The sequence below is a fragment of the Martes martes genome (assembly GCF_963455335.1).
Source record: "Martes martes genome assembly, chromosome: 3".
NCBI classification, from domain to species: domain Eukaryota; kingdom Metazoa; phylum Chordata; class Mammalia; order Carnivora; family Mustelidae; genus Martes; species Martes martes.
In genome coordinates, this window is record NC_137890.1 from 114,226,765 (window position 1) to 114,252,932 (window position 26,168).

Genomic DNA, 26,168 nt, shown 5'->3' on the forward strand with positions numbered 1-26,168 from the left:
ACACAGAAATATTAGAGTCCATTCTATACCTGACACTTCTTGGAAAACCTGGTAAATAATTTCTTAGAGCATACTTAAAAAAAAAAAAATGTGGCAAGAACCTGTTAAGAATTTTAACTCTTGATAGTGGGGCTCTGATGTCAGTCAAACCTGAGTTGAATTCCAGAGTGTGTCAATCATTCTCTATCTGTGTGATTCTGAACACTGCCACTAGTATGTCAGTTTTTTCTCAACTGTAAATAACAGTCCCTGAGTATCATAGGGCACTTGATAGTTAAAAGGATTATGAAATAGACAAGGATAGGGACTGTCTTTTGAAAACAATATGCAATCAATGTTCTTAAAATAAATGAAGTCACTAACATTTAGCGAATGCTTATTAAATTTCATTTTAAACAGGTACTTGAAATAGTTTCTGGACTCCTAAATTTATAAGGTGAGCATTTCTACAGTGCCTTTAGGGATTTACTTTTTCATACAAGTAAGTTTAGTCAATAGTGCCAAACACTTACCATTAATTGCGGGAATGTTTTTCCAGGCATTTCCTAAAGTCCCTGTTAAAAAGACAAATTCTGATCCTTTGGGCTTATGACAGGCCCAAGAATTTGCCTTTTAAAAAAAAAAATAAATAAATAAATAAACCAGCATTTCACGAAATCTTTAATGAAATGGAAAGAATTTGCCTTTAAAAAAATTCTACAAGGGATTCTTCTATAGGTGATAAGATTAAGTACCACCTTTTGAGAAGCCTGGAAGAAATTCATATTCAAATTTTTCACCTTTTTCTTCCATGTGAACTATCTTCTGGCCAAACTGGTCAGTCTCCTGAACCAAAAGACCTGGGTCTGGGATAGAATCCAGAATCTCCATGGATAGAAAAAAACAAAAAAAAAATGTGGCACCTCCCAGTGGACCAAAAGATTGCTCAGTACACCTCAACTCTTAACACTGTTTCTTTACTGCTTGAGGATTTGTAAAAACACTTGGCTGCTGGGTTGAAATGAACTCTTCAAATATACCGCATAAATACTTGACAAGTGTTAAATAAGCATATGGTTCACTCCCTAAAACAGTCACATTTATTTCTTCGAACTGCTACTTACAACATAATCTAAAATCACTGAAATTATAAATCATGTAACTGCTCATGATTCAAAGGCAAGACACAGCCAAGACACTACATGTGTAACAGTCTCCCATAAATACAAAAATACATTTATAAATATAAGAAAATGTAATTAACATATCTTGTTCAAGGACAATAGCTTTGAGTTCCTTACAGAAGTATGCCTGAAACTTCGCAACTGAAGCCACTGGTTATATTCATAACCAGCTTAGTGAGGATGTTGCCCACTGCCTAACATCTGTAGGACAGTTGGGGTATTTCTGCAAAGCATTCATAATTTGAGTATTATCCAAAAGTAGTTTCATCAGCTGGTACTCTCTCTGTGTATTTACCGAAGTCCTTTCCACAGGCCTTATTAATTCTAATTGTTGTAAGTGTTCAAACGCCTGGAAGATGAAAGAAATACTTTAGGTTGAATAGGGGAAGTAAAATAATAACATTAATCCAGAGAACAATTAGGGTTGCTGTTAACTGTAAAACAGAGTGCCAGGAAACAAAACTTAACAGAAATCAGTAGGGATCAAAAACAACTCTCGTCAACCTCATAAGAACTTCATCTATCTATCAGGTGAAGCAGTATCAATATACAGTTATCTGTCCCTGCATTGTTGAATGTGAACAGGGCAAACTCTAATTCAGTCTCCTTAATATGGTTTTTCTTCCAATCCTCATTCTGTATCAATCCTCATGCTGTACACCTGCTCGTACTTAAGGGAAGGGCTTCTAGTTCTCTCTATAAAAACTAAACAACTAATAAGACCAGTACTTTTAACTAATTATCTAGGTGACTCAAATTTGCATTTACAATCTCTTTCTAGTTTTTTTTTTTTTTTCTCTTTCTAGTTTTGTAAGACTTTGCTACACAGAAGTTTAATGCAGCTGCAAAAAAATTTAGGGGCAGAAAAACCCCTAGGAGTACACCAAGCCTGTTTGGCCGACCCTATAAATAAATGATTCAGCGGAGTGGTATGGGCATGAAGGAAAGAAGACAGGCTCCTTTTTCCCTAAGAAGTCTGCAGAGCATGCCACAACCTGTCAAAAATTCCCTTTCTTCCATCTTCCCCCCCTTAAAAGGGTTGTTTATGGTTTCCTCTCACCTCTAGTGTTCATGTATTCTGTCTTTTCTAACCCTGATTATTGTTTTAGGTATTTTATTAGCATATCAAAAAAAGGAAACCATTAAATCATGACATAGTAACCATTAAAATATTGACACAGTGAAAGAGATTCTGGAGCTTTCTATTCTTACAACCACATTGTAAAAAATATCAATGGAATATATTCTTTATGTATCATAAAAAGTCTGATGAAAAGAGAAATAGACACCATTCATTTCTAAAAATGAGAAAATGCTGGAGGAATACTGAAGCTGCAGGTATTATTGGGGCTGAATAAAACAGATTTAAAATATTTCTAGGCAGCAAAATACTTTAAAATACAGAATGACCAGGTACAAAATACAAATCACTCAAGAATTTAAATGTTCATGTAACCCTTTGTACTCATACAACCTCCACAAACTATGACTATCAGACAGACATGGACATTAGGAAGGAAAACAAACAAACAAACTTCAGTAGGATAAGTACTTTCCCTGTTGTTCTGAAGAAAGGGTAATGCCCTGTACTCACATTTTTTATTTGGTACAAGAAACAGAATTCTGACCACTAAGGCCTATAAAGGATGATAAAGGACTTATGGGTCCACTGCTGGAGGGGAGGGGTGGGAAGGGGTAGGAGAATGCAGCGGGGAGGAAGGGAAGGGAAAGAGAGAAAAAGAAAAAGAGGAAGAGGAAGAGGGAAGGAAAGGAAAGATGTTTTTCCCCATAAAGTCCTCCAGAGCTGCACAGTCCAGTAAGGTAATCACAGAGGGCTACTACTATTTGTGGAACTTGATTTTTAATTTTATTTAAGTTTATTAATTATTAAGTTTAACTTAAAATTTGATACGAGTCCTTTAGAAAATTTTAAGTTAGTGGAACAATTGAGAATGTACATCTACTTCAGCTACAAATTTTATGAAATCTAAAGAGTAATTCCAATGAATACTTAGTGAATTAAGTATAAACACATGAAATTTCAAAAAATACAAAAGAAAATGAAGTATTTCATTAATAATTTTCTGTACCAATTATAGATTGAAATGTTTTTGGTATATCAGGCCAAATAAAAATTATCATTAAAGTTAACTTTGCCTTTTTAAACTTTTTTGCTGGTACTAGAAAATCCAAAATTACATTATGTGGCTCATATATTTCTAGTGGACAAAGGTACACTCTAATGAAGCTCTTTAAGTTTTAAAACTCATGACTTAACCAACCCCTAATAAAACTTTATATGTTCTCACTAGCCCATATTTTATCTTTTAGTTTTTTTAATGGCTAATATCTGCATTTTTTCTTTTTACTGCTACGATTATAAAGACAACCCCTGGGTTATAAAGGCACAGAATTTTACTGATGAACTGCAATGTATAGTTCTTTGTATAATGCAGTGCTAGAAACAGACAGTAGAGGGCAGTATACTTCCACAAACTGGGAAATATTGGGGTGCCTTGGAATTATTCAAACATTTTGAGATTAATTTTTGTCTACCATACAAAAAAATTTCTATGATAAATACCTAATGTTTCAAAGTTAGTAAGAGTTCAAATATGACATATACAATCAAACTGGATGTAAGAATCTACCTGTATGCAGAAAAATAACAGTGAACTTAAATCTTACCTTCATGACAACAGGTTTTTCAAAATTATAAACAGAATGGGCTTTTCTTTGAACAAACTTCTGAAACTCTGGACAGAAAGCAATAACAACATTAACACCCTCAAACAGGCAGTGAGGTAGGGTCAGAAAGAAACCAAAGTTTCATCTCACCATTGTAGACCATTTGAAAATTAAAGGGCTCCTCTTCATAGATGTCATTTAAATGTTTCATTGCTATTATAAGACAGATTTCCAAGACTGACAGACCTATACAGTAAAAGGAAAACAAATTATGAGCTGTATGTTAACTTACTGATCCATAAGATTGAAATAACTGTCCTCCAAAGAGAATGATAAAGTGAAAGACCATTGTTCTGAGGGGTGGCAGGAGATCAAGACATCCCCCAGCATCAAATTATCTTTCAGTCACAATTACTTATACAATCCTAAGCAAACTGCTCAACCTTCCGGGGCTTGGCTTTCATATAAGCAAACTAAGAATCTTCCTAAGCTTACAGAGATGTTATATGGATTAGAGAGAGTTTTATCAAGCATTGATCACATGGCTCATAATAAACATAAACTGGCACACAACTGTGTACTTTATATATTTTTAAAAATTTTATTTATTTGAGAGAGAGAGAGAGAAGACCAGACTCCCCACTGAGCAGAGAGCCTGACCCAGGGCTCTTGAGATCATGACCTGAGCCGAAGGCAAACACTTAAGAGACTGAGTCACCCAGGTGCCCCTGCAATTATGTACTTTAAATCACATGGGGTCCTTGACTATTCATAGAAACCCTGAACACCTGGAAATTATATTTACATTTTTTTTTCTAAAATAAGAAAATTCATTAGATTCTTCAAAGGGAGAGTGAACCTTCAATGCCAAGGCTCTCTAGTGGCATCTAATGCAATGTGAACACCTGCAATACAAGTCTTAGCTGGACTTCCAATGTAACAAGGCAGGGAGAGCATCAGTATTCTTCCACTTTAAATGGGAGTCATAATACCTTTTGTAGGGCTTAGTTAAAGGCTACATGGATTTAAAAGTAGTCTGTATTATACCCAATGTTAAGTATAATTTTGAAAGAATTCCATTATGTTAACTTAAATTTATAAAAAACTAATTAAACAGGCATCTCACCATGTACAATATTTGCTTTAGAGTCCATGCTACACAACTGGTTTGCCTCCATCAGATCTGCTGCAGTCATAAACGGGTGTGATGTTGTTACACGATTTAAAGCAAGCATCTAGGGAAATGTGGATCAGAAAAACATTTACACGTTTACTTAGGCATTCTGGAGATAATACTGAACAAAACTTCTTAATTTGGAGTCTATTCTTATGGGAGAGTTAATATTAATGCTTGGGAAAGGTATTCTCACACTTGGCTCTATTAAAATATAGTATTCCAATACATATGTCATATAGGTCTATAAATGTAAAGCATAAAAAAAATTCTTGCTGCTATACCTCTTCCTACTTGTGTATCTTACTTACAACTCCTCAAAAGAAAACACTTAAAAAGGAGTAGAGCAAGAAGAGATAAAAAGTAGGTAAGAATGCTGTTCAAAGGTTATTTTGATTTCACAGGAAAATGGAGTAGGGAAGTTACCTGAGCTCACTTTCTCCCACAGACACAAGACTGCAACTACATACAAAGCAACTCTGAGAATGCTCTGAAAACTAGCAGCTTAGGAGTGTGACAGTGTGTGTGTGTGTGTGTGTGTGTGTGTGTGTGTGTATGCAGCTGAAGATATTTTAAAAAGCCACACTGAGGAGGATAAGAAGAGGCAGAGATGTGGTTGGGGTAGGAACCAAACACCGAGTGCAGTGATCCATAGCAGAAGGTGTGGAGGTCCTTCCTGAGGAGTGAGGGGTTCAGATCCCACACTGGGCACCCTCTGCCTTGGTTATCTGTACCAGGAAGACAAGTCCCTATAACGCCTGGCTTCGAAAATCAGAGGGGCTTAATTTTGGGAGAGCAAGAGGGACTACAGGAAATGGAGACTCTATTCTCATAGGGCACATACACAATTTCAATTGCTCAGAGGCAACAGTTTGAAAAACACCTCGGCCATATGGGAAGGTATACGTGACTAAGGCATACATAGTGCTGGAGGGACAAGGATCTGTAGGAGCTTTCTTTAGAAAGTGCTGGCAGTACTATTTTTCTTGTTTTCCTTCAGGAAAGCTAGTTAGATGCTTGTAAGAGCCAGTTGTGACACTATTCATCTATCTCATTAGGACCACTATCCACGCCAGGGGAAATTCCCCTGTGGAACGGCACTGTATTAATCACCCACCAGGTAGGTATTCTTTCAAGTAAGTCCTACCCAAGGGAAGGGGAATCAACCCCACCCACCAGCAAGCACACAAGAGTCTTGGTGGGATCTCTCAATGAGCCACAGAGAGGATACCCCTACCCACCTGCCCTGAGTAGCCACAGCTGGGTCTCTCAGATACCTGGGCTGGGACCCGCTCCACACACTGGTGTGCCTGCAATAGTTGTGGTGAGGCACTGCTGCCATTTGGGTCAGGAACCAGCCCTGACAAATGTGCCCTCAGCAGTCGGGGCCCAGTGACAAGAGATGCGCAAGCAACCCACATAAAACAGCCCTGAAGCTCCAGGTTCTAGTGACCCAAAAGGATTGTACTTCTGGGCTCCAGAGGATGCCTTCTACATAAAGCTGCTACTTCTAAGATCAAGAGACGCAGCTACCTAATATAAACAAACACTACATCAGACAAAATGAGGAGACAGAAGAGTATGTTCCAAATGAAAAAGACAAAACTTCAGAAAAAGAACTAACCAATGGAGTTATTTAAGCAATCTGCCTGATGAAGATGTCAAAATAACGGTCATAAAGATAATCACCAAACTTGGGAGACAAGTGGATGAACTTAGTGAGAACAAGCGGATGAATTTAGTGAGAACTTCAATAGAGGTAAGAAATATAAAAAAGAATCAGTCACAGCTGAAGAATACAGTAAGTGAAATGAACAAATGATTAAAAGAAGAATGGATCAGCAATCTGGAAGACAAAGTAATGGAAAGGACCCAAGTTGTATGGCAAAGAGGAAAAATAATTTAAAAAATGAGAATATGTTAAGGGACCACTAGGACAACATCAAGCATACTGACGTTCACAGTCTAGAGGTCCCAGAAGAAGAAAGAGAGTAAGGGGCAGAAAACTTATTTGAAGAAATGATAGCTGAAAACTTCCCTAATCTGGGGAAGGAAATAGACATCCAGGTCCAGGAAGTACAGGAAGCCTCAAAGAAGACAAATCCAAGGTCTACATGCATGATACATAATATTCAAAGTGCTGAAAGGAAAAAACCTACAACCAAGAATATTCTACATAGGAAAATTACTATTCAGAATTAGAGAAAAAGTTTCCAAGATAAAGTTTAAGAAATTCATCACCACTGAACCAGCCTTACAAGAAATGTTAAGGAACTTCTTTAAGCAAAAAAGAAAAGGCCCTAAGAGGAAATTTAAAAAATACTAAAGAAAAATTTCATTGGTAAAAGCAAATATATAGTAAAAGGAGGAGAGCAATCAATTATAAAGCTTGTAGGAAGATTAAAAACTAATAAAATCAAATATATCTTAGTTAAGGTATATCCTAAATAAAAAGATGTAAAACGTGAGATCAAATACATAAAGTGTGAGAGTGGGAGGAGAGTCAATATTTAGTGCTTTTAAAATGATTTTCTTTTGTTTCTTATGTAGGCTCAATGCCCAGTGTGGAGCCCAATGTGGGGCTTGAACTCATAACCCTAAGATAGAGACCTGCCCTGGGATCAAGAGTTGGACATTTAACCAAGTGAGCCACCCAGGCTCCCCTAAAATGCTTTTGATTTTAAGCAACTACCAACTTAAAATAGACTGCTAACATACAGTTGAACCTCATGGTAACCACAAACCAATTTAAAAGAGATACACAAAAAATAAAGAGAAAGGAATCCAAACATAATACTAAAGAAAGTCATAAAATCATAAGACAAGAGAGCAAGCAAAAAAAGGAACAGAAAAGAACTACAAAAACAAACAGAAAAAAATGCAAGGGCAATAAGTACACACCTATCAATAACCACTTTTAATGTCAACAGGACTAAGTGCTCCAATCAAAAGGCATAAGGTTGCTGAACAGATTAAAAAAATAAGACCCATCTACATGCTGCCTACACAAGACTCACTTCAGGCCTAAGGATACATACACACTGAAAGTGAAGTGATGGAAAAAGCCCATGCAAATGGGGGAAAAAAAAATGCCAAGGTAGCAATGCTTATACCAGACAAAACAGACTTTATAAAAAAAACAAACAAGGACTGTAATAAGACACAAAGAAGAACATCATACAAAGGGATCAATCCAATAAGAGAATACAGTAACTGTAAATATATATGCACCCAACACAGAAGCACCTAAATATAAAGCAAATATTAACAGACACAAAGGGAGAAACTGACCATAATACTATAATTTTATAATTATAATTACATATTAATTACAATTTAACACCCCTTACATCAACAGATTATCCAGTCAGAAAATCAATAAGGAAACGCCAGCCTACATAGACTAGCCAGATGGATTCAGCAGATAGCTACAGATCATTCCATCCAAAAACACTACCAAAAGCATTCCTGTCAAGTGTATGTAGAATATTCTCCAGGACAGGTTACACATTAGGCCAGAAAACAAGTCTCAACAAATTTAGTTAAGAATGAAATTATATAAAACATCTTTTCCTAGCACAATGGTATGAAACAGGAAATCAATCACAAGAAAAAAAAATGGAAAAAACCATAAACATTTGGAGACTAAACAACATTTGGAGACTGAACAACATAATGAGTTAACAAAGAAATCAAAGAGATAACAAAAAACTACATGGAGGCAAATAAGAATGTTAACACAGTGTTCTAAAAATCTTTGGGACAGAGAAAAGCAGTTTGAAGAAGAAAGTTTATAGCAATACAGGTCTACCTCTAGATACAAGAAAAATCTCAAGTTAAGAATTGAATGTTACATTTAAAAGAAGTAGAAAAAGAACAAAACCTAAAGCTAGTACAAGGGAGGAAGAAGTAAAGATCAGAATGAAAACAGATGAAAGAGAGATTTATAAAAAAACAAAAACAAAAACCAACAACAGAAAAAGGCATCAATGAAACTAAGAGCTGGTTGTTTGAAAAGATAAACAAATTCGATAAACCTTTAGAGAGATTCATCAAGATAAAAAGAGGACTCAAAATCAGAAATAAAAGAAAAGTTACAACTGACACCAAAGAAATACAAAGGATTATAAGACCTAAGAGACTACTATGAAAATTTCTACACCAACAAACTAGACAACCTAGAAGAAATGGATAAATTCCTAGAAACATACAATCTTCCAAGATTAAATCAGGAAGAAACAGAAAATCTGGACTATGACTAACAAAACTGAAACAGTGACTTAAAAACTCCCATGGGGCGCCCTGGGTGGTACAGTGGATTAAGCTTCCAACTCTTGGTTTCCACTCAGATTGTGATCTAAGGGTCCTGAGATCAAGTCCTTATTGTGCTCCCTGCTCAGTGTGGTCTGCCTGAGATCCTCTCTCCCTCTGCCCCTCCCACTCATGCTTGCACTCTCTCTCTCAAATAAATAAACCATTAAAAAATTATAAAAACTCGTAAGAAATAAAATTCTAGGACCAGATGAATCCTCCTAAATATTCAGAGTTGATACCTTTACATCTCAAACTATTCCAAAAAAATCGAAAAGGAAGGAATGGTTATGAGGCCAGCATTAACCTGATACCCAAACCACTACAAAAACAGAAAATTACAGGCCAATATTCCCAATGAACACAGGTACAAATATCTTCAACAAAATATTAGCAAACTGAATACAATACATCAAAAGGTGCATTCATCATGATCAAGTGGGATTTATTCCAGGGATGCAATGACAGTTCAATATCCACAAATCAATCAGCATGATGCACCACCTTAACAAAATGAAGCATAAAAATCATATAATCATCACACCAGATGCAGAAAAGTTTGGCAAATCCAATATCCATTCATGATAAAAGCACTTAGCTAAGTTATATAGAGGGAACATACCTCAATAAAATAAAGGCCACCCACACATGAAAACCCACAGGCAGCATCATAAAAGCTGAAAGCTTCTCCTTAAAGATCAGGAACAAAACAAAGGATGCAGACTCTCACACTTTTAATCAACATGTTACTGGAAGTCCTAACTACAGCAATCAGACAAGAAATAAAAAGCATCCAAAGTAGTCAAGGAAGAGGTAAACTTTCACTATTTGCAGAAAATATAGTATTAGGAATAGTATTAGGATGGAAAATCCTAAAGACTTCACCAAAAAGTCATTAGAACCAACAAATACTTAGGGAAAGTTGCAGGATACAAATTTAACATAGAGAAACCTGCTGCATTTCTGTACATTAATAATAAGCTAGCAGAAAGTGAAATTGAGAAAACAATCCCATTTACAATTGCATCAAAAAGAACAAAATACCTAGAAATAAATTCAGCCAAACAATGAGGTGAAAAATCTTTCCTCTAAAACCAATTAAGACACTGATTAAAGAAATTGAGGATGACACTAATAAATGGAAAAAATATACATGCTCATGGACTGAAGAACTAACATTGTTTATATTTGTTCTACCCCAAGCAATCTATAGATTCAATGCAATCTCTATCAAAATACCAACAGCATTTTCCACAGAACTAAAACAAATAATCCTAAAATTTGTATGAAAGCACAAAGGACCCTGGAAAAGCCAAAGTGATCTTCAGAAAGAACAAAGCCGGAAATCTCACAATCCCAGATTTTAAACTATATTACAAAGCTATAGCAACCAAAACAGTATATTATTGGCATGGAAATAGACACAAAGATCAATGGAACAAAAGAGTGAAACCAAAAATAGAGCCACACATTTATGGCCAATTCATCTATGACAAAAAAAGGCAAGAATATACAATGGGGAAAAGATAGTCTTCAATAAATGTTGTTGGGAAAACTGTACAGCTACAGGCAAAAGAATCAAACTGGACCACTTTCTTACATCATACATAAAAATAAACCCAAAATGGATTAAAGACCGAAATTAAGGCCTGGAACCATAAAACTCTTTAAAAACAAAACACCGGTCAGTAAACACTTGGATATCTGTCTCAACAGTATATTTTTGTTAACTGTCTCTACAAACAAGGACAACAAAAAATAAACAACTGAGACTACCTAAAATACTTTTGCACAGCACAGTACAGGGAACCATCAACAAAACAAAAAAGTCAATCTAATGACTTCTCCCATATTTGCAAATATATCTGATTAAGAAATTAATGCCCCAAACATATAAAGAACTAGAAACTCAATACCAAAACCTGAAACAGTTGGATTTAAAAATGGGAAAGGAGCTGAATAGGCACTTCCAAAGACATACAGATGGCCAACAGACACATGGAAAAATGCTCCACATCAGTCATTATGAGTAACACACACAAAAAAATCACAGTGAGATTACCTCACACCTGTCAGAATGGCTAGTATCAAAAAATGTAAGAACAGTAAGTGGGAGGATGTGGAGAAAAAGGAACCCTCCTGCTGTTTGTGGGAATATAAACTGGTACAGCCAGTATGAAAAATAGTAGGGAGATTACTCAAAGAAGTAAAAACGGAACTACTACACAATTCAATTCCATTTCTGGATATTTACTAGTAGAAAACAAAAGCACTAACTCGAAAAGACATTTGTACCCCTATTTCATTACAGCATATTTACAAGAGCCAAGATATGAAAGCAACCTACATGTCAATCAACAGATGAATGGAAAAAGATGATACACACACAATGAAATATTACTCAGACATAAAAAAGAAAAATGAAATCTTGCCATCTGTACCAACATGGGTGGACTAAGGGTGTATTATGCTAAGTGATATAAGTTTGACAAAATGACAAATACCGTATGATTTTACTTACATGTGGAATCTAAAAGCAAAAACAGACTTACAAATACAGAGAACAAACTCATGGTTGCCAGAAGGGAAAGAAGTAGAGATGGGTCAAATAGGTGAAGGGGATTGAGAAGTATAAACTTCCAATTATAAAATAAGTAAGTCTAAGAGATACAAAGTACAGCATAGGGAATATAGTCAATTACACTGAAATAACTCTGTAAAGTAACATATGGTGACTATATTTACTACTGTGAGCATTCTGTAATGTATAAAAATGTCAAATCACTAGGCTTGTATGACTGAAACTAATGTAATATTATGTCAACTGTACTTCAAAAACATTATTATTCAAAGCCCTAGACCAAATCAAAAAGGCAGACCTGTAACTTGTATAAGCTTTTTTTACTAATTGTTACTGAATAATTAACCAGTTCAGGTCAATGTTAAGTGACAGAAGTTACCTACTTTATGTTCAACTGTACATAAAAGAAAAAAATTAAAAACCAAAATTATACCTAGAGACAACTTTTCATGTAGCTGTTGCCTTTCCAACAATTTGAAGATTTAAGTGTAATTTTCATAACATTTAAATTTAGTCCTTAAATAAGGTAAGCAGTTACCAGATGAAAATATATGATATTTGGTTAAATGTGAATTCCAGTTAAACAATGAGTAATTTCTCAAGTGTAACTAAGTACCATGTAATATTGAAGAAATATTTATACTAAAAACTCTCTCCCATGTTAACCAGGGCCCAGGGTCCTTAGTTGAACAGAAGAGTTTCGAAATCCTTGTCCTTCATTCCCCTACTGGGAGAGAACCTGGTTACAGAGTAACTCTTTTCCTTCTCTTCCCCTTTACTCTTGCCTTTACTATGAAGTATTTTTGACATAAAAAGGCAAAATAATAATGTACTGGATATCTACAACTACTTCCTCAGCTTACAAAATAAAATCTTAGAGGATCTATTTCTTCGGATACCCTACTCTTCCTTATACAAAAAAAACCCATGTTGTTATTTTACTACTACATATGTATACATTCCTAGACAACACAGAGTAATTTCCAAATTTTATATAAATACCATATTATACTTCTACAACTCTTGGCTGAACATGTATTCTGAGAATTTATAATGTTGAGGTATTACTTCTAGTTCATTCATTTTTTTTCTGTTGTATTATATTCCTTCATGTATACTCACAATTTATTAATTCTTTCCCTTATTGACAGATACATGTCATTTCTTTTTGCAATTATAAACAAGGTTGCTGCAAACAATCTTTCCATATCTTCTTGTGCATCAGAGTTTCTTTAGAAAACTAATTTGCTGAATTGTTTTCCAAAGTACCTAGACATACTTAAACTACTAGCGGTCATAAATTTTAATAGTCACAGACATTTACTACACCATTATAGATAAACTTACCATTAGACATAAACATATTTCTATATACTAAGAATGAGCACATTGAAAACCTAACTAAAAACAAGATATTGGGGCGCCTGGGTGGCTCAGTGGGTTAAAGCCTCTGCCTCCAGCTCAGGTCATGATCCCAGGGTCCTGGGATCGAGCCCCGCCTCAGGCTCTCTGCTCAGCGGGGAGCCTGCTTCCTCCTCTCTCTCTGCCTGCCTCTCTGCCTACTTGTGATCTCTGTCTGTCAAATAAATAAATAAGATCTTTAAAAACAAAACAAAACAAAACAGGGTATCACTTAAATATGATATTTACAAAATATCAGTTCCACAGAAAATTAAATACTTAGGTATATATTTTAAACATATACCAAAAAAGAAAACAAAACAAAAACAAAACAAAAAATAAAAATAAAAAAATAAACATATACAAAACCTGTATGGTAAAAATTATAAAACGATAATTAAACAAATCAAAGAAAAACTAAATAAAAGGAGAAATGTACCCTATTCTAGACTGGAAGATTCAATGTAGTAATCACATTAATTCTCCCAAAATTTATCTGTAAATTTAATCAATTCCCATCAAAATACAATTACCTGGTGAAATAAAATGAGTATAAAAATAAGAAAATACAAACCAATAGCATGTGTAATGACCGCAGGTTTTTGTTGACATTGAAATGCTTTTGTAGTACTTCTCGCACACTTCTATCTTCTGTGAGACCCTAGAGAGAGAGGAAAAAAAAAATCAAAATAGGTTAAGTAACAAGGCAGTTTAAAACCTAACTATAATGTGCCTCACTAGTTGGTGTACCTCATTAGCTTTGATATTTATTCATTATTAAATAGGTGTTGGTTTTATTTGTAGAAACAAAAATCAAAACGGAACTTCCAGTCTACTGTTTTCTTCTTATCCCTTTATGTTAATTAAATATACACAGAAACAAAACATAATACCTGCCGCCCAAACTTTCTGGTCTAAAGAGGTAAACCATACAGTCATACCAGTGGGATGATCATAATTCAGCACAAAACACAACAGAGAGTAAGAGTTACCATATTTGGAAACACAAGGTATAAAGCAATACAAAGAATGCTTAAATTATATAAGTCATTAAGCTAAAAAGAAAGCGCATTCCAGTTATAGGGAACGGTATGAGCAATGCCGGAAGATCATGGCATACTAACAGAAAATGAGCAGTCATGTAACCCTGAGTTTCAGTTATTGGTGAAGTGATTTCATGGAAAGACAATGACAGAAAAACCTAATTGTAGGCCACTGCAACTGTCCATATAAGACACAAAAAGGGTCTGAATTAAAATAGTGTGAACAGAGAATTAAGACATTTATAGAAGACATGGTCTGAAGGAGAGTCAAATGGTGATGTGCGGAGAAGCAAGGGCTTGAGAAAGGGAAGAAAAAAATCAGAAATAATATTTTGGGGACAGAACATTCCAGGAGGAATGAAGAGTGAAATGTGGTCAAGAAGTAAAACTTCGTTATTAATATTAAAGAACAAAACAGAAAAAGAGCAAAGAGACTGAGAAAGGTACTGAAGACTGGAAGAGAATCCAAGAGAGAGCAATTAAACCAAGGGAAGAAAACTTCAGGAAGGAAGGAATGATCAACAATGTAAATTACTTAGTATAATTAAACAAATATATTTGAGAAGAACTAATCACATTGGAAATTTGGAGAACAATAAGGTCCTTTGAAAAAGCAGTTCTGACTGCAGTGAATCACAATTAATAATAAAAAAAAAGGTACACTTGGTATTATAGAAAAAAATCAGATGTACAGAGAGTAAATTCATAGCTGGCAGAGCCAAAAACAGAGTGGGGAAGACTGACATCAATTTTAGAAAATCATCTGTAACAAATGAGGATACTTTTTCTTAGAACAAACAAAAAAACCCCAAAATCTTATTTTCTAGAGGTAAAACTTATATTTCTACTTCTACTGCAAGAAGATCCAGATTCAGGAATAAGTTCAGTATAATGAAATAAAGTTTTATGCTTTCAGTAAATACATTAACCTAGTTATAGTCCTCATTCCCTTGTCATTATTTTCAGTATTCTCTCTGAACTTATAACAGCATTTTCTTGCTGTTACTATACGTATTTTTTTTTTTTTTCCAAGAGAGAGATCACAAGTAGAAAGAGAGAGAGGGAAGCAGGCTCCCTGCTGAGCAGAGAGCCAGATGCGGGGCTCGATCCCAGTACTCTGGGATTATGACCTGACCTGAAGGCAGAGGCTTAACCCACTGAGCCACCCAGGTGCCCCTATATGTATCTTTTTATCATAAAAGGATGAGATATTCTCTGAGAGTACACAAGATGAACACAAAATAATAAAGCAAAGCAGTAATACATAAAAAAACTTTTGGGAATTAATTGCAGTTTTATTAAAACTATTAACAAAATTACCTGTAACAAAAATACTGGTAGAAGAAATTTTCTCCCTAAGGATCAATTATTTTTAATAACAGTTAACTGCTTTTCTTCTACATGATACTTCAAAAGACTAACCTATACTCTGCTTGCGTTCTTATATTTTTAGAGGTCTGAATCCAACTCCCCATCTTTCTTAAAGCTATCACCTTCTTGCTTCCATAATTACTTAATGTGCTTTTAAAAAAAAAAGTCTAAAAGATCTATATATGTGAGCCATTAAAAAAACAACCTTATTAGACTTTCACCTTGATTCCAACACTATAAACTACTTGGAGATAAGGCTATTATAAAAAAAAACACTCTTTGGATGTCTGTTATATTTAACTATGATAGTCATTGAACATATTAGATCTTGGGTTTTGAAACACGATTAAATTTCTTATTTTTCTGGATTGAAAGCTCCCTTATAGCTGGCTCAGGAAATGACACAAGGGAAGTAAAGACAGAGAATGACTGACTGACATCACCCTTATAGGAACATGGGGAAAGTCCCAGAAACAAAATAGACCTCTCCTGTTATTCAAGGAAGCTGAAATACTAACTTTTCACTGATGAACACATAAGCAGAAGTTGCAGAAGCAAGTTCTTATTGTACCGATGTTACAGTTTGCTTGTCTGGTGCCCTCTCCACAGGCAGATTCTAAGCAGAATGTAACAGAGTTTCAGTAGTATCTCAGAACTCATGATGCTCCAGGGATAACTCAGTGGCAGCAGGATAAGTACTAAACCTCCTAGACAGTTCCTGGTGAATCTTCTCACCTTCTGTTAACTAAACAGGGAAGATTATGACAGTAGGTAAATGTTCCTTGAACTTAGCTATAGTACTTTGAGGGAATTTCCTTTGAGAAGAATTAGTTATGATCCTTTGAAATGTTCTTTCATACAGGGATTTCTCCTTATACTATCATGCTGAGATGGTGTTTACTCTGCTTAACTAATTTGTACCACTAAAACATTCAAGTTAGACGGTATGTCCAGGTTCAACGCTATCCTGAAAATATTTCTTGGATGCAATTCCACAGGGGACCTGTTATCTATACCATTGTTTCTGTTTTAACCTGGGAATAAGAAAAACTTGCTGGGTAGTCAGTACTGAGAGAAAGGATAGCTCCCTCAGTGTAACCCCCCCTTTCCTGGGCAAGGCCTCTGGCCATGGTGCTGACATATATTTCAAGTGAAGCTCACCCATTAGCATACCAAAAGGAAGTGGCAAATGAGGGTGAGGATTAAGGGAACAAAATACTAGAACTAAGAGACAAAAACTGCAGTGGTACTAGTTCTACATTATAAAAGAAATGCAAGATGGTAAAACAAAAAAAAAAAAAAAACTAAAAAAACTAAAAAACAAAAGGATAGTGCTCACATTCATTTCTACCATCTGCCCCCAAATTCAGTAATACAGAATCAGCAAAAAAGGACCACAAACCTAAGGGTTAGCCACCTTCCTGCTACATGGTTACCATTTTCTCAGTCATCCAGAATTATGCTTCACCAGTAATCCCTTTCATCTAATTTCATCTAATTGCTTTATATACCTACTTGGATTCACAGAATGCAATATTCTGTGAAGGACTGAAAGATAGGCGCTATATCACCTGGGCTAGGTAGTCATCTTAGGAAAAGAAAGGGAGCAGACACAGAAATAAAAGTCGTGGCAAAGCAAAGATATTTAAATATTATAAAAGACTGCATCTGAATCTCTAAAGCAGTCAGAAAAACATACTGTTGTAACAAGATAATCAATTCAGGTGAAAAGTTAAAGTCTGTGAGGCACTGTAAGGTGGATTCAGAGGTCAAAGATGCAGGGCCCTGCTCCACACCAGGCCTAGGTAAGGAAAGGGACAATGTGGGAGTACCAAATATAAAGGGTTCCTAAAGAATAGAATCTTATAATAAGAGTATCAAAAAACCTTACCTAGGCTAAAAACATCTGAGTCCCAGACAAGATTAATCTGGGGAGAAGAGGAGAAGGAAAAACCCACACCTAATTATATCGTAGAACAATATCTGAATTTTAAGGATTAAGATAACCATTTTTACACACAATTCTGTATAGTTATACAACGAAAAATAATAAAAAATTGTCAACCAGAACAAAACAGAAAAGGTAAAACAAAATAATACACAAAGTTTGAACTCCTTCTATAAAAACAACTTTAGTATGCATATGTTTGAAAGGCTATAAACCAAATAATTACTCTGTAGTATAAGGAAGTAGAATGGGCATATATATAAGGCAAACTTGTACCTTTTAACATGTATTCTTATGCACTGATTAACAACTTTTAGTAATCTCTACACCCAATGTGAGGCTTGAAACCACACAACCCCAAGATCAAGAGTTGCATGCTCTTCTGACTGAGCCAGTAAGGTGTTCCCTTGTTCAGTGAACTTTTAATTTTAAAAAATGAGAAGTGCCAAATTAATAGTGCTTAGATTAGCAATTATATTTTATAATCAAACAAGAATCAACTTTCAGTTTTGCAAGATGAGTAAATTTTGGAGTATAGTAACTGTAAAAATGTGACTATGGTTTAATACAGCACTGTACACTTGAAATTTGCTTAGAAGACAGCTCGTAAGTATTCTCATCTCTTCCCACAAAGGAAATAAAAAAGAAAAAAAGAAGAGAAAGAAAATGGTAACTACTGAGGTGATGGAGGCCTTGAATAACTTCACTGTGGTATTTCTTGATGTATATGCATTATGCATATTGTAACATCAAGCTGTATACCTGAAACATATATAATTTTTATTTTGTCAATTATATCTCAACAAAGCTGGGAAAAAATAAAAAAGTATTTAAGAACAAAATAAATGCAAAATTCTTAAAATTTTTTTTTGGTTGAATTTTTTTAAATTTTTATTTATTTTTTTAATTTCTTTTCAGCGTTCCAGAATTGTTTCACTTTTAATTTGGTATTGATATTTAAGATCAAAATCATGACTGCTTTGCGAATCAGTATTTGTATATCCTTTGGGTAAATACCCAGTAGTGCAATTGCTGGACAGTAGGGTACTTCCATTTCTAACTTTCTTAGTAACCTCCACACTGTTTTCCACAGTGGCGATACCAGTTTCAATTCCTACCAACAGTATAAGAGGGTTCCCCTCTTTCCATATCTTTACCAACACTTGTTGTTTCCTATGTTAATGTTAGCCATTCTGACACATGTGATGCGATAGCTCATTGTAGTTGTGATTTGTATTTCCCTGATGATAAGTGACGTGGAGCACCTTCTCATGTATCCATTAGCCATCTGTATGCCTTCTTTGGAAAAATGTCTATTCATGTCTTCTGCCCATTTTTAAACTGGATTATTTGTTTTCCTGGGTGTGGAGTTTGATAAGTTCTTTATATATTTTGGATACTAAGAAGTTATTTAGCAGACATATCATTTGCAAATATCTTCTCCCATTCTGAAGGTTGCCTTTTACTTTTGTTGACTGTTTCCTTTGCTCTGCAGAACGTTTTTATCTTGATGAAGTCCCAATAGTTAATTTTTGCTTTTGTTTCCCTTGCCTCAGATTTATCTAGTAAGAAGTTGCTATGGTCAAGGTCAAAAGAGTTGCTGCTTGTGTTCTATTCTAGGACTTTGATGTTTTCCTGTCTCACATTTAGGTCTTTTAGCCATTTTGAATTTATTTTTGTGTAGCATTACTAACAGTAGCCAAATTATGGAAAGAGCCCAAATGTCTATCAGTAGATAAATGGATAAAAAAGTTGTGGTGTGTATATAAAATGGAATATTATTTAGCCATAAAAAAGAATTAAATATTGCCAGTTTCAACAGCACGAATGGAACTAGAGATATTATGCTAAGCAAAATAAAGGCAGCCAGAGAAAGACAAATATCATTTCAATTATGTGGAATTTAAACAAAATAGAAGAAAATAGGAGGGAAAAAGAGAGAGGCAAACTAGGAAACAGACTCTTTTTGTTTGTTTGTTTTTAAGATTTTATTTGAGAAAGAGAAGGAGTGGGAGGGAGAGGGAGAGATAGAGAGAACATGAAACAGACTGCGCTGAGCACAGAGCCTGATGCAGGCATCGACCTCATGACTGCAAGATCACGACTTAAGCCAAAAACAAGAGTCGGACACTTGAATGACTGAGGCACCCAGGTGCCCCTAGACTCTTAACTACAGAGAACAAACTGAAGATTGCTGTAGGGGAGGTGGGTAGGGGTTGGGTTATATGGGTTGTGGGTATTAAGGAAGGCACTCTTTGTGATGAGAACTGTGTGTTATATGTTAGTGATAAACTGCTGAATACTACACCTAAAACTATTATTACATTGTATATTAACTAAATGGAATTTAAATAAAAACTTGAAACTACAATAATAAAATAATTACTGCTTTGACATAAAAATTTTTTTAAGAGTCAGTAAATATACATTTTGCAACTTTATTATCCAAAGATCTAATCATCTTCATCAGAATTTAATATCACAGACCAGTTTTTCCCAATTCTTTCAAAACCAAGGATCCTACACTATTTTGTACTTTCAGAAGACCCAAATTTTTGGAAGATTCTACCATGTGGGATTTATTTAGCAACACTGTTTTTCAATTGTGTTATTAAACACAGTCCCATACATATATTCTCTCCTTTCTCTCTGCCAACTGAAAACTCTTGACAACATAAGATAAACTTATGCTAGTATGTTGAGTTGATATGACAATGGTCTACATAAGTCAGGCTATTCAATGTAAGTATAGATAAAATTACAGAGTCCACAAGGTTTAGTAAACCTTTATGTTAACATGTGAGTGTGCGTGGGTAGCTAAGACCCTGAGAGCTCCAGAGATGATGAGATTCACCAATATACACAATACAACTTAAAAGACCCAATGAAATAAAAGCTGAAATTGTATGAGAATCAGGGGTGGAGGGAAAATCCATACTGGATAATTAGTTAGGTATGAACCACTAAGCTAAAAAACCTGCTAAATTAATAAATAATGAAAATAATATTTTATGATATTCTAAATATTAATAGAATAATCTAAAAATATAAGACAGAACAAAAAATCTCATTAAAGTTCTTTTGAGAGAAAAAATTTAGGATATGACAAATGTCTTTTAAAGAAAATAACACATAAAAAGCATATAATTTGTATTAAAACAGTTTTATGCTATAATAACATGAGAAACTTTCTGCTAATTTACAAATTTGTTTAAATTTGTAGGTTTTTATAAGCTTTCAATGGTACAACAGGCACAAAAATTATTTAAACATTATTGCCTCTGTTCCAAGTTACCTGAACATTCTCATTCCACCTCTCAGTGAAGATCTTGTCTGGAAATTCTGCAGGTAGAGATAATTGTTCTTTAAATATTTTAAGATACTGTGGGAATCCAAATGAATTCATTAAATGTATCTGCCGGTGAGAAAATCGTGACTTCACTCTTTTTTCTAAGAGTTCCAAAATATCCTTAAAAACAAACAAAAATCCATATAAGGTGCATGTTAAAAAAAAACAAAACAAAACAACAACGTACCAATATTAGAGGTATACATATTTGAACTATCACTATAATTAACAATGCTTAACCTGTAATACACAATTAAGCATTTTATTCAAGCCTCCAAAAACTCAAATCATTGCCTTGATTTCCTTACAGTTATGCAAGCCATTTTTAATAATCCCCTTCTAAGCATCTGTAGGCCTGGTGATGTCATGCCTTTTTCCTACTATGCTATTCTCAGTTAATTTTTAACATTTCAAGACCATCAATAATTGCAAAAATAAATGTGACTATTATTGAATAGTTCTCTGCCACAATAACACTAAGAATTTCAATAAGAATTTCATATATTCTATGAAAAATTCATATTAAAAATAGCAAAATGTAGTAAATCTATTAATTGCTGAAAATTTAAACATTGTTTTATATAACAAAGACTCAGGAAGTAGCAAATGTAATGGAGAAGAATTGTTTACTACCTATAAATTCAAGCTGAAGCCATGCTGAACTGATGGAACAAACTATAGGAGAGGAAAGTTGCAGGAACACAGCATGACACTGGTAAGTTATTCTGTCTCTTGATGACTTTTTTACAGTGATAGTTTAGAAACTACTTGCATTTGTGCTATTTTTCCTTAAGAAGTTAAGAATCACCTTTTTTATTGTCAATTTTCTGTAAGAAAAAATGTAAAAAAAAAAACCAAAACTGTGGTAAGGCCCTAAAATATGGATTTTTAAATCTACCCAGATGATTTTCATCATAGCTAGGTTAAGAAACCAATCATATAGAGGAAAGAATTCAAGTGATCAAAATGGGATCATGGTTAGTCTGGAAAAGAAGACAGGAAAGATTAATAGCTTGGGGTTGGCAGGGAGAAAGTGAATGAAAAACCTGGAATGTTTTTATAGGTCAAAGAAAAATACAGTGCCAGCATAATTAAAAGAGAGTGAAGTTTTATGTTCAGAAACAGCTATATTATAAATTTTCTATTAATGAGCAGCTCTAGATCATCCACGTACAGGTGGCTGAAAAGCAGTATAAACAACACTCTATGCCAGTAATAATTAAGAGCTTGAACTTGGGAATGAAAAGAAGGTGGAGGTAAAAGGTACTTTAGTTGTGGACAGTAACGACTGAAGTCTGCAATGTGGAAATAAAGGGAATAGTAAAAAAAAGAACTACTTCCACAGAGAAGAGGTTGTTTGCTAGCAAAGTCACTAATCCAACTATCCTTTCAAACAGACATACAGATAGACATGAACTGCACAGCTGGGAGAATTATACTATAGAATTTTTAAAGGCCTATGTAACACTGCTAAAGAGCACCTGATTCTTTATTTGGTCCTTCAATGGGTTAGTAACATTTGCCACTGCTACTTCCACCCAAAGGTTTTTTTTTTTTTTTAGCAAGAAGAAAGATGCTTCCTTAACTCCTGTGGTATAACTGCTGCCTTGACAAGAAGGAATAAAGATAAAACAAAGAGGCAGATGTTTTATGGGGAGGCTTATTATGAAGGCATATATTATAAACTCTAGAGCACTAGGAAAAGAGGACAGAGAAAAACACTCCACAGAAAAACAACACTGAAAGGAAGGCTGTTGAAAGATGACTTAGTAAATTATTTCACTTCTCTAAAAAGGAAACTGCTGCAAGAAAGGAAAAGAAGTAAATGGGCCTGACCACAAACCTGCCAAGAATGAAGGAGGCAAAAGAAGAATGAAAACAGACTCATGGCAGCCATCTATGAGAAGAGAGATGACTCTTAAATATCAGTTTTACCTGAATTCAGTAAGAAAGTTTATGATGTAAAAGAAGATTTTAAAAAAGGCCTGTGTAGCTATCTGACGTATATAAGGTTCACGATGTAGAGAGTCTTCATAAAGTAATGTGATAGTGACACTGAGACTATGGTTAAAATCATTCTAAAATCACCCCCAAGAAGCAAAGAAGCCACTATCTACTGTTGACAGATTGAGAGAAGTAATCCCTTCCATTTCTGGAGATGACTACTTACAAAGATGGGATACTATCATTTTTACTCGATTCTAAGCATTTTCAAAATATAGGAACAATCTTAAATATAGAAGTAAAAACTATGGATGATTTTTATAAAATAGTGATATGATTTTCTACTTGCTAATGTAGAAATTACGCTAGCATAATCTGACTTCACATTTTTTATTCAGTGATTTAACTGGAGGGAGAGAGGTATTAGTTCATGAGCATGTGTCATAAATGTTTTGTTTTCTTCAATCTGAGTTGAAAAGTAGGATAAATGCACCAGGCACTACTAAAACACATTTGAAAAAATGCCTGATATAATGACCTACATAAGTGATGATATCAGTAAGCCTTAATTTTCTAAATATAATCAGTTTTTTAATAGAAAGAAAAACTTACCAATCTACATGTAAGACCAATTACTGCTAGTGGAGTCTGTGCAGACTGTGAAATGTCAAACAGATTATAGAGGAGTGTCTGGTTTTTATGATGAGCAAAAAGATCAAATTCATCTAATATGAAGATCACTGGGCAACTACTAGACCGGTCACCTAAGATAAAATAGGAGTTTTATATATTAATAAGCAACTACATCAATCTTTCTTAAGTTTCCAAATTATTTACTGTACTTTAGTGGTTAAAACTCAATTCAACAAACATATATTGAAAACCTAGTTTGTGCAGGATACTTACCAATGCTTACCCATTTATTCAAAAACAAAAACTTATTCAGAGGACAAGACAGCCCTTACTCCCCTCAAGTAGTTCACAGTCTAATTACAAGACTTTAGTAGTTTACTAATGAAAAATTAAGAACATTATTTAAATAACTAGACTGTTTTTAAAATTATGCAAATATAATCTTCTATCATCAAAAAATTGACAGGGATCTCTTAACACCCACAGAAACCAAAATACTTTGGGATTAATAATAAAGGGAGTCACTAACTTATGAACAAAACTTTCACTTCAAAAGAGATTTATTTAGTCAGCAGAAATGCAAACTGAATCTTCTCAAGTATTTATAATTTTTATAAATAATCCTTAAACCACAAAATTTGACCAAAGTCTCTTTTAACTCCTAACCACAATTTTTTAAAGCCTCCCCCAACCAAGGTTTAATATTTTAGCAACAGGGGAAAGTTCAACATGACTCTGTGAATTCATTTTTCTCATTACAATGAGGGAAACCATGAGGGCAGAAGAATCACTATTACCTTAAGGTAATCACTGTTACCTTAAAGGGAGCTACAGGCAGAGGGAGAAGCAGGCTCCCTGCTAAGTAGGGAGACTGATACGGGGCTCAAATCCAGGACCCTGGGATTATGACCTGAGCCAAAGGCAGAAACACAACCGACTGAGCTACCCAGGTGACCCTATAATCATTCTTTTAAATCTGGCACTGTTTAATCTGGAACTCTACTCATTAAAATTTACCCTAGGAAATAACTAAATGATCATCTAAGCATTTCTTCCTAATTATATACAAATAAGTTAGAAATCAAAGTTCATAACTGGTAATTAATAACAATTTATAAAATAGAATATGAGAACCATAAAAATGATGATGTAGCTCACTATTTACTGACATAAGTGAACAAGATATATATTATACAATATGGAAAATCATTTTATCCTTATAAAAAGTTATGTCCATCTGCATCACTGATACACTACAGGTGAATAAAGATATGAAACCAAATGTTAATTGGGATAACCATGGGGTGGCTGAGTGGCTCAGTCAGTTAAGTGTCCGACTCTTGATCTTAACTCAGGTCTTGATCTCAGGGTCATGAGTTCAAGCCCCACTTTGGGCTCCATGTTGGGTGCAGTGACTTCTTAAAAAATAGTAATGATTGGGATAGTCACTGTAATAGTTGTGGGATTACAGTGATCATTATATTATGACTTTTTACATTATCTTTTTTTGGTAAAAATATGTAATGCCTTTATAATCAGAGGAAAAATAAAGCTAAAAGAAAACTTTTGATGGTATTAAATATGCTAATATTTACCTTTTTTTAAAGCTTCCAGAAGAAATGAAAGGTTTTCAGCAAAACTTCCCTAAAAAACAAAAAAGACACCATAACTAAAAGTTTAACTAAATAAAGAATAAAAGAGAACTGATTCTTAGGCATTACATAGACATTATGTATCTAATGTTTCTAAATTAGTCAGTGGCCAGATTCTGAGCTGAAGACTTCCATGTGCACCATTAAAGGCTTAAATATAAAAGGAGAGGTGGCATAGTACTGAAAATGGCATTACCCTGCCATGCTCAAAATTCTATATTTTCTGGATAAAATGCATAAAAATGCTAGCTTCAATTTAAAGGTAGTTTTTAAGACTTGTTGTATTCCAAATACAGTCTGAGAACTAGAAATCACTGCACTTTGTATTTTCAAACAGATTAAGCTCTTCCAAGTTTCAGATTAATTTGGACCACTAAAAAAATGACCATATGATTCCAGTTGTATGTGGAATTTAAGAAAAAAAAAAAAAAAACCAAAAAACAGATGAACCCAGGGGAAGGGAAAAAGAGGGGGAGGCAAATCACGAGACACTTAACAACAGGGAACAAACTGAGGATTCATGGAGGGGAGGGTGGGCAGGGGATGGGTTAAATGGGTGATGGGTATTAAGGAGCACTGGGTATTGTATGTAAGTGAAGAATTCTACTCCTGAAACCAGTATTATGCTATATGTTAACTAACTAAATTTAAATACAAACAAATAAAAAAAGCATACTACTAAAAAAAATGAGCACAAATTTAAATGAGATCCAAAAGGAAAGGGGAGAAGAAATTTGCCTCAATCATTACATACTGTAATAGTTTCTCCCTATTCAAGAGCATATTATAGAATTTGTATATATCATATCAAATTTGACTATGTTTACTTGGAACACAGCCAAAACATTTTTGGATACAACTTATACATTCTACATGGAAATTAACAGAGAAGCAGATGCATTATCCAGAT

The 26,168-nt window shown here is 34.4% G+C and overlaps 1 protein-coding gene across 1 annotated transcript in view; it reads right to left on the reverse strand.

Moving 5' to 3' along the window:
* Positions 1 to 368: 368 nt before the first annotated feature.
* Positions 369 to 26,168, reverse strand: part of ORC4 (origin recognition complex subunit 4) — a 45,775-nt gene continuing 19,975 nt past the window's right edge. Inside the window, exons 6-13 of the mRNA XM_080799838.1 lie at positions 25,202 to 25,250; positions 23,586 to 23,737; positions 20,976 to 21,149; positions 13,893 to 13,979; positions 4,978 to 5,086; positions 4,002 to 4,097; positions 3,852 to 3,919; positions 369 to 1,512 (exon numbers count right to left, since the gene is read on the reverse strand). Of these exons, the coding sequence (XP_080655964.1) occupies positions 1,324 to 1,512; positions 3,852 to 3,919; positions 4,002 to 4,097; positions 4,978 to 5,086; positions 13,893 to 13,979; positions 20,976 to 21,149; positions 23,586 to 23,737; positions 25,202 to 25,250 (924 nt within the window). The 3' untranslated portion in view covers positions 369 to 1,323. The remainder of the gene's footprint in view (positions 1,513 to 3,851; positions 3,920 to 4,001; positions 4,098 to 4,977; positions 5,087 to 13,892; positions 13,980 to 20,975; positions 21,150 to 23,585; positions 23,738 to 25,201; positions 25,251 to 26,168) is intronic.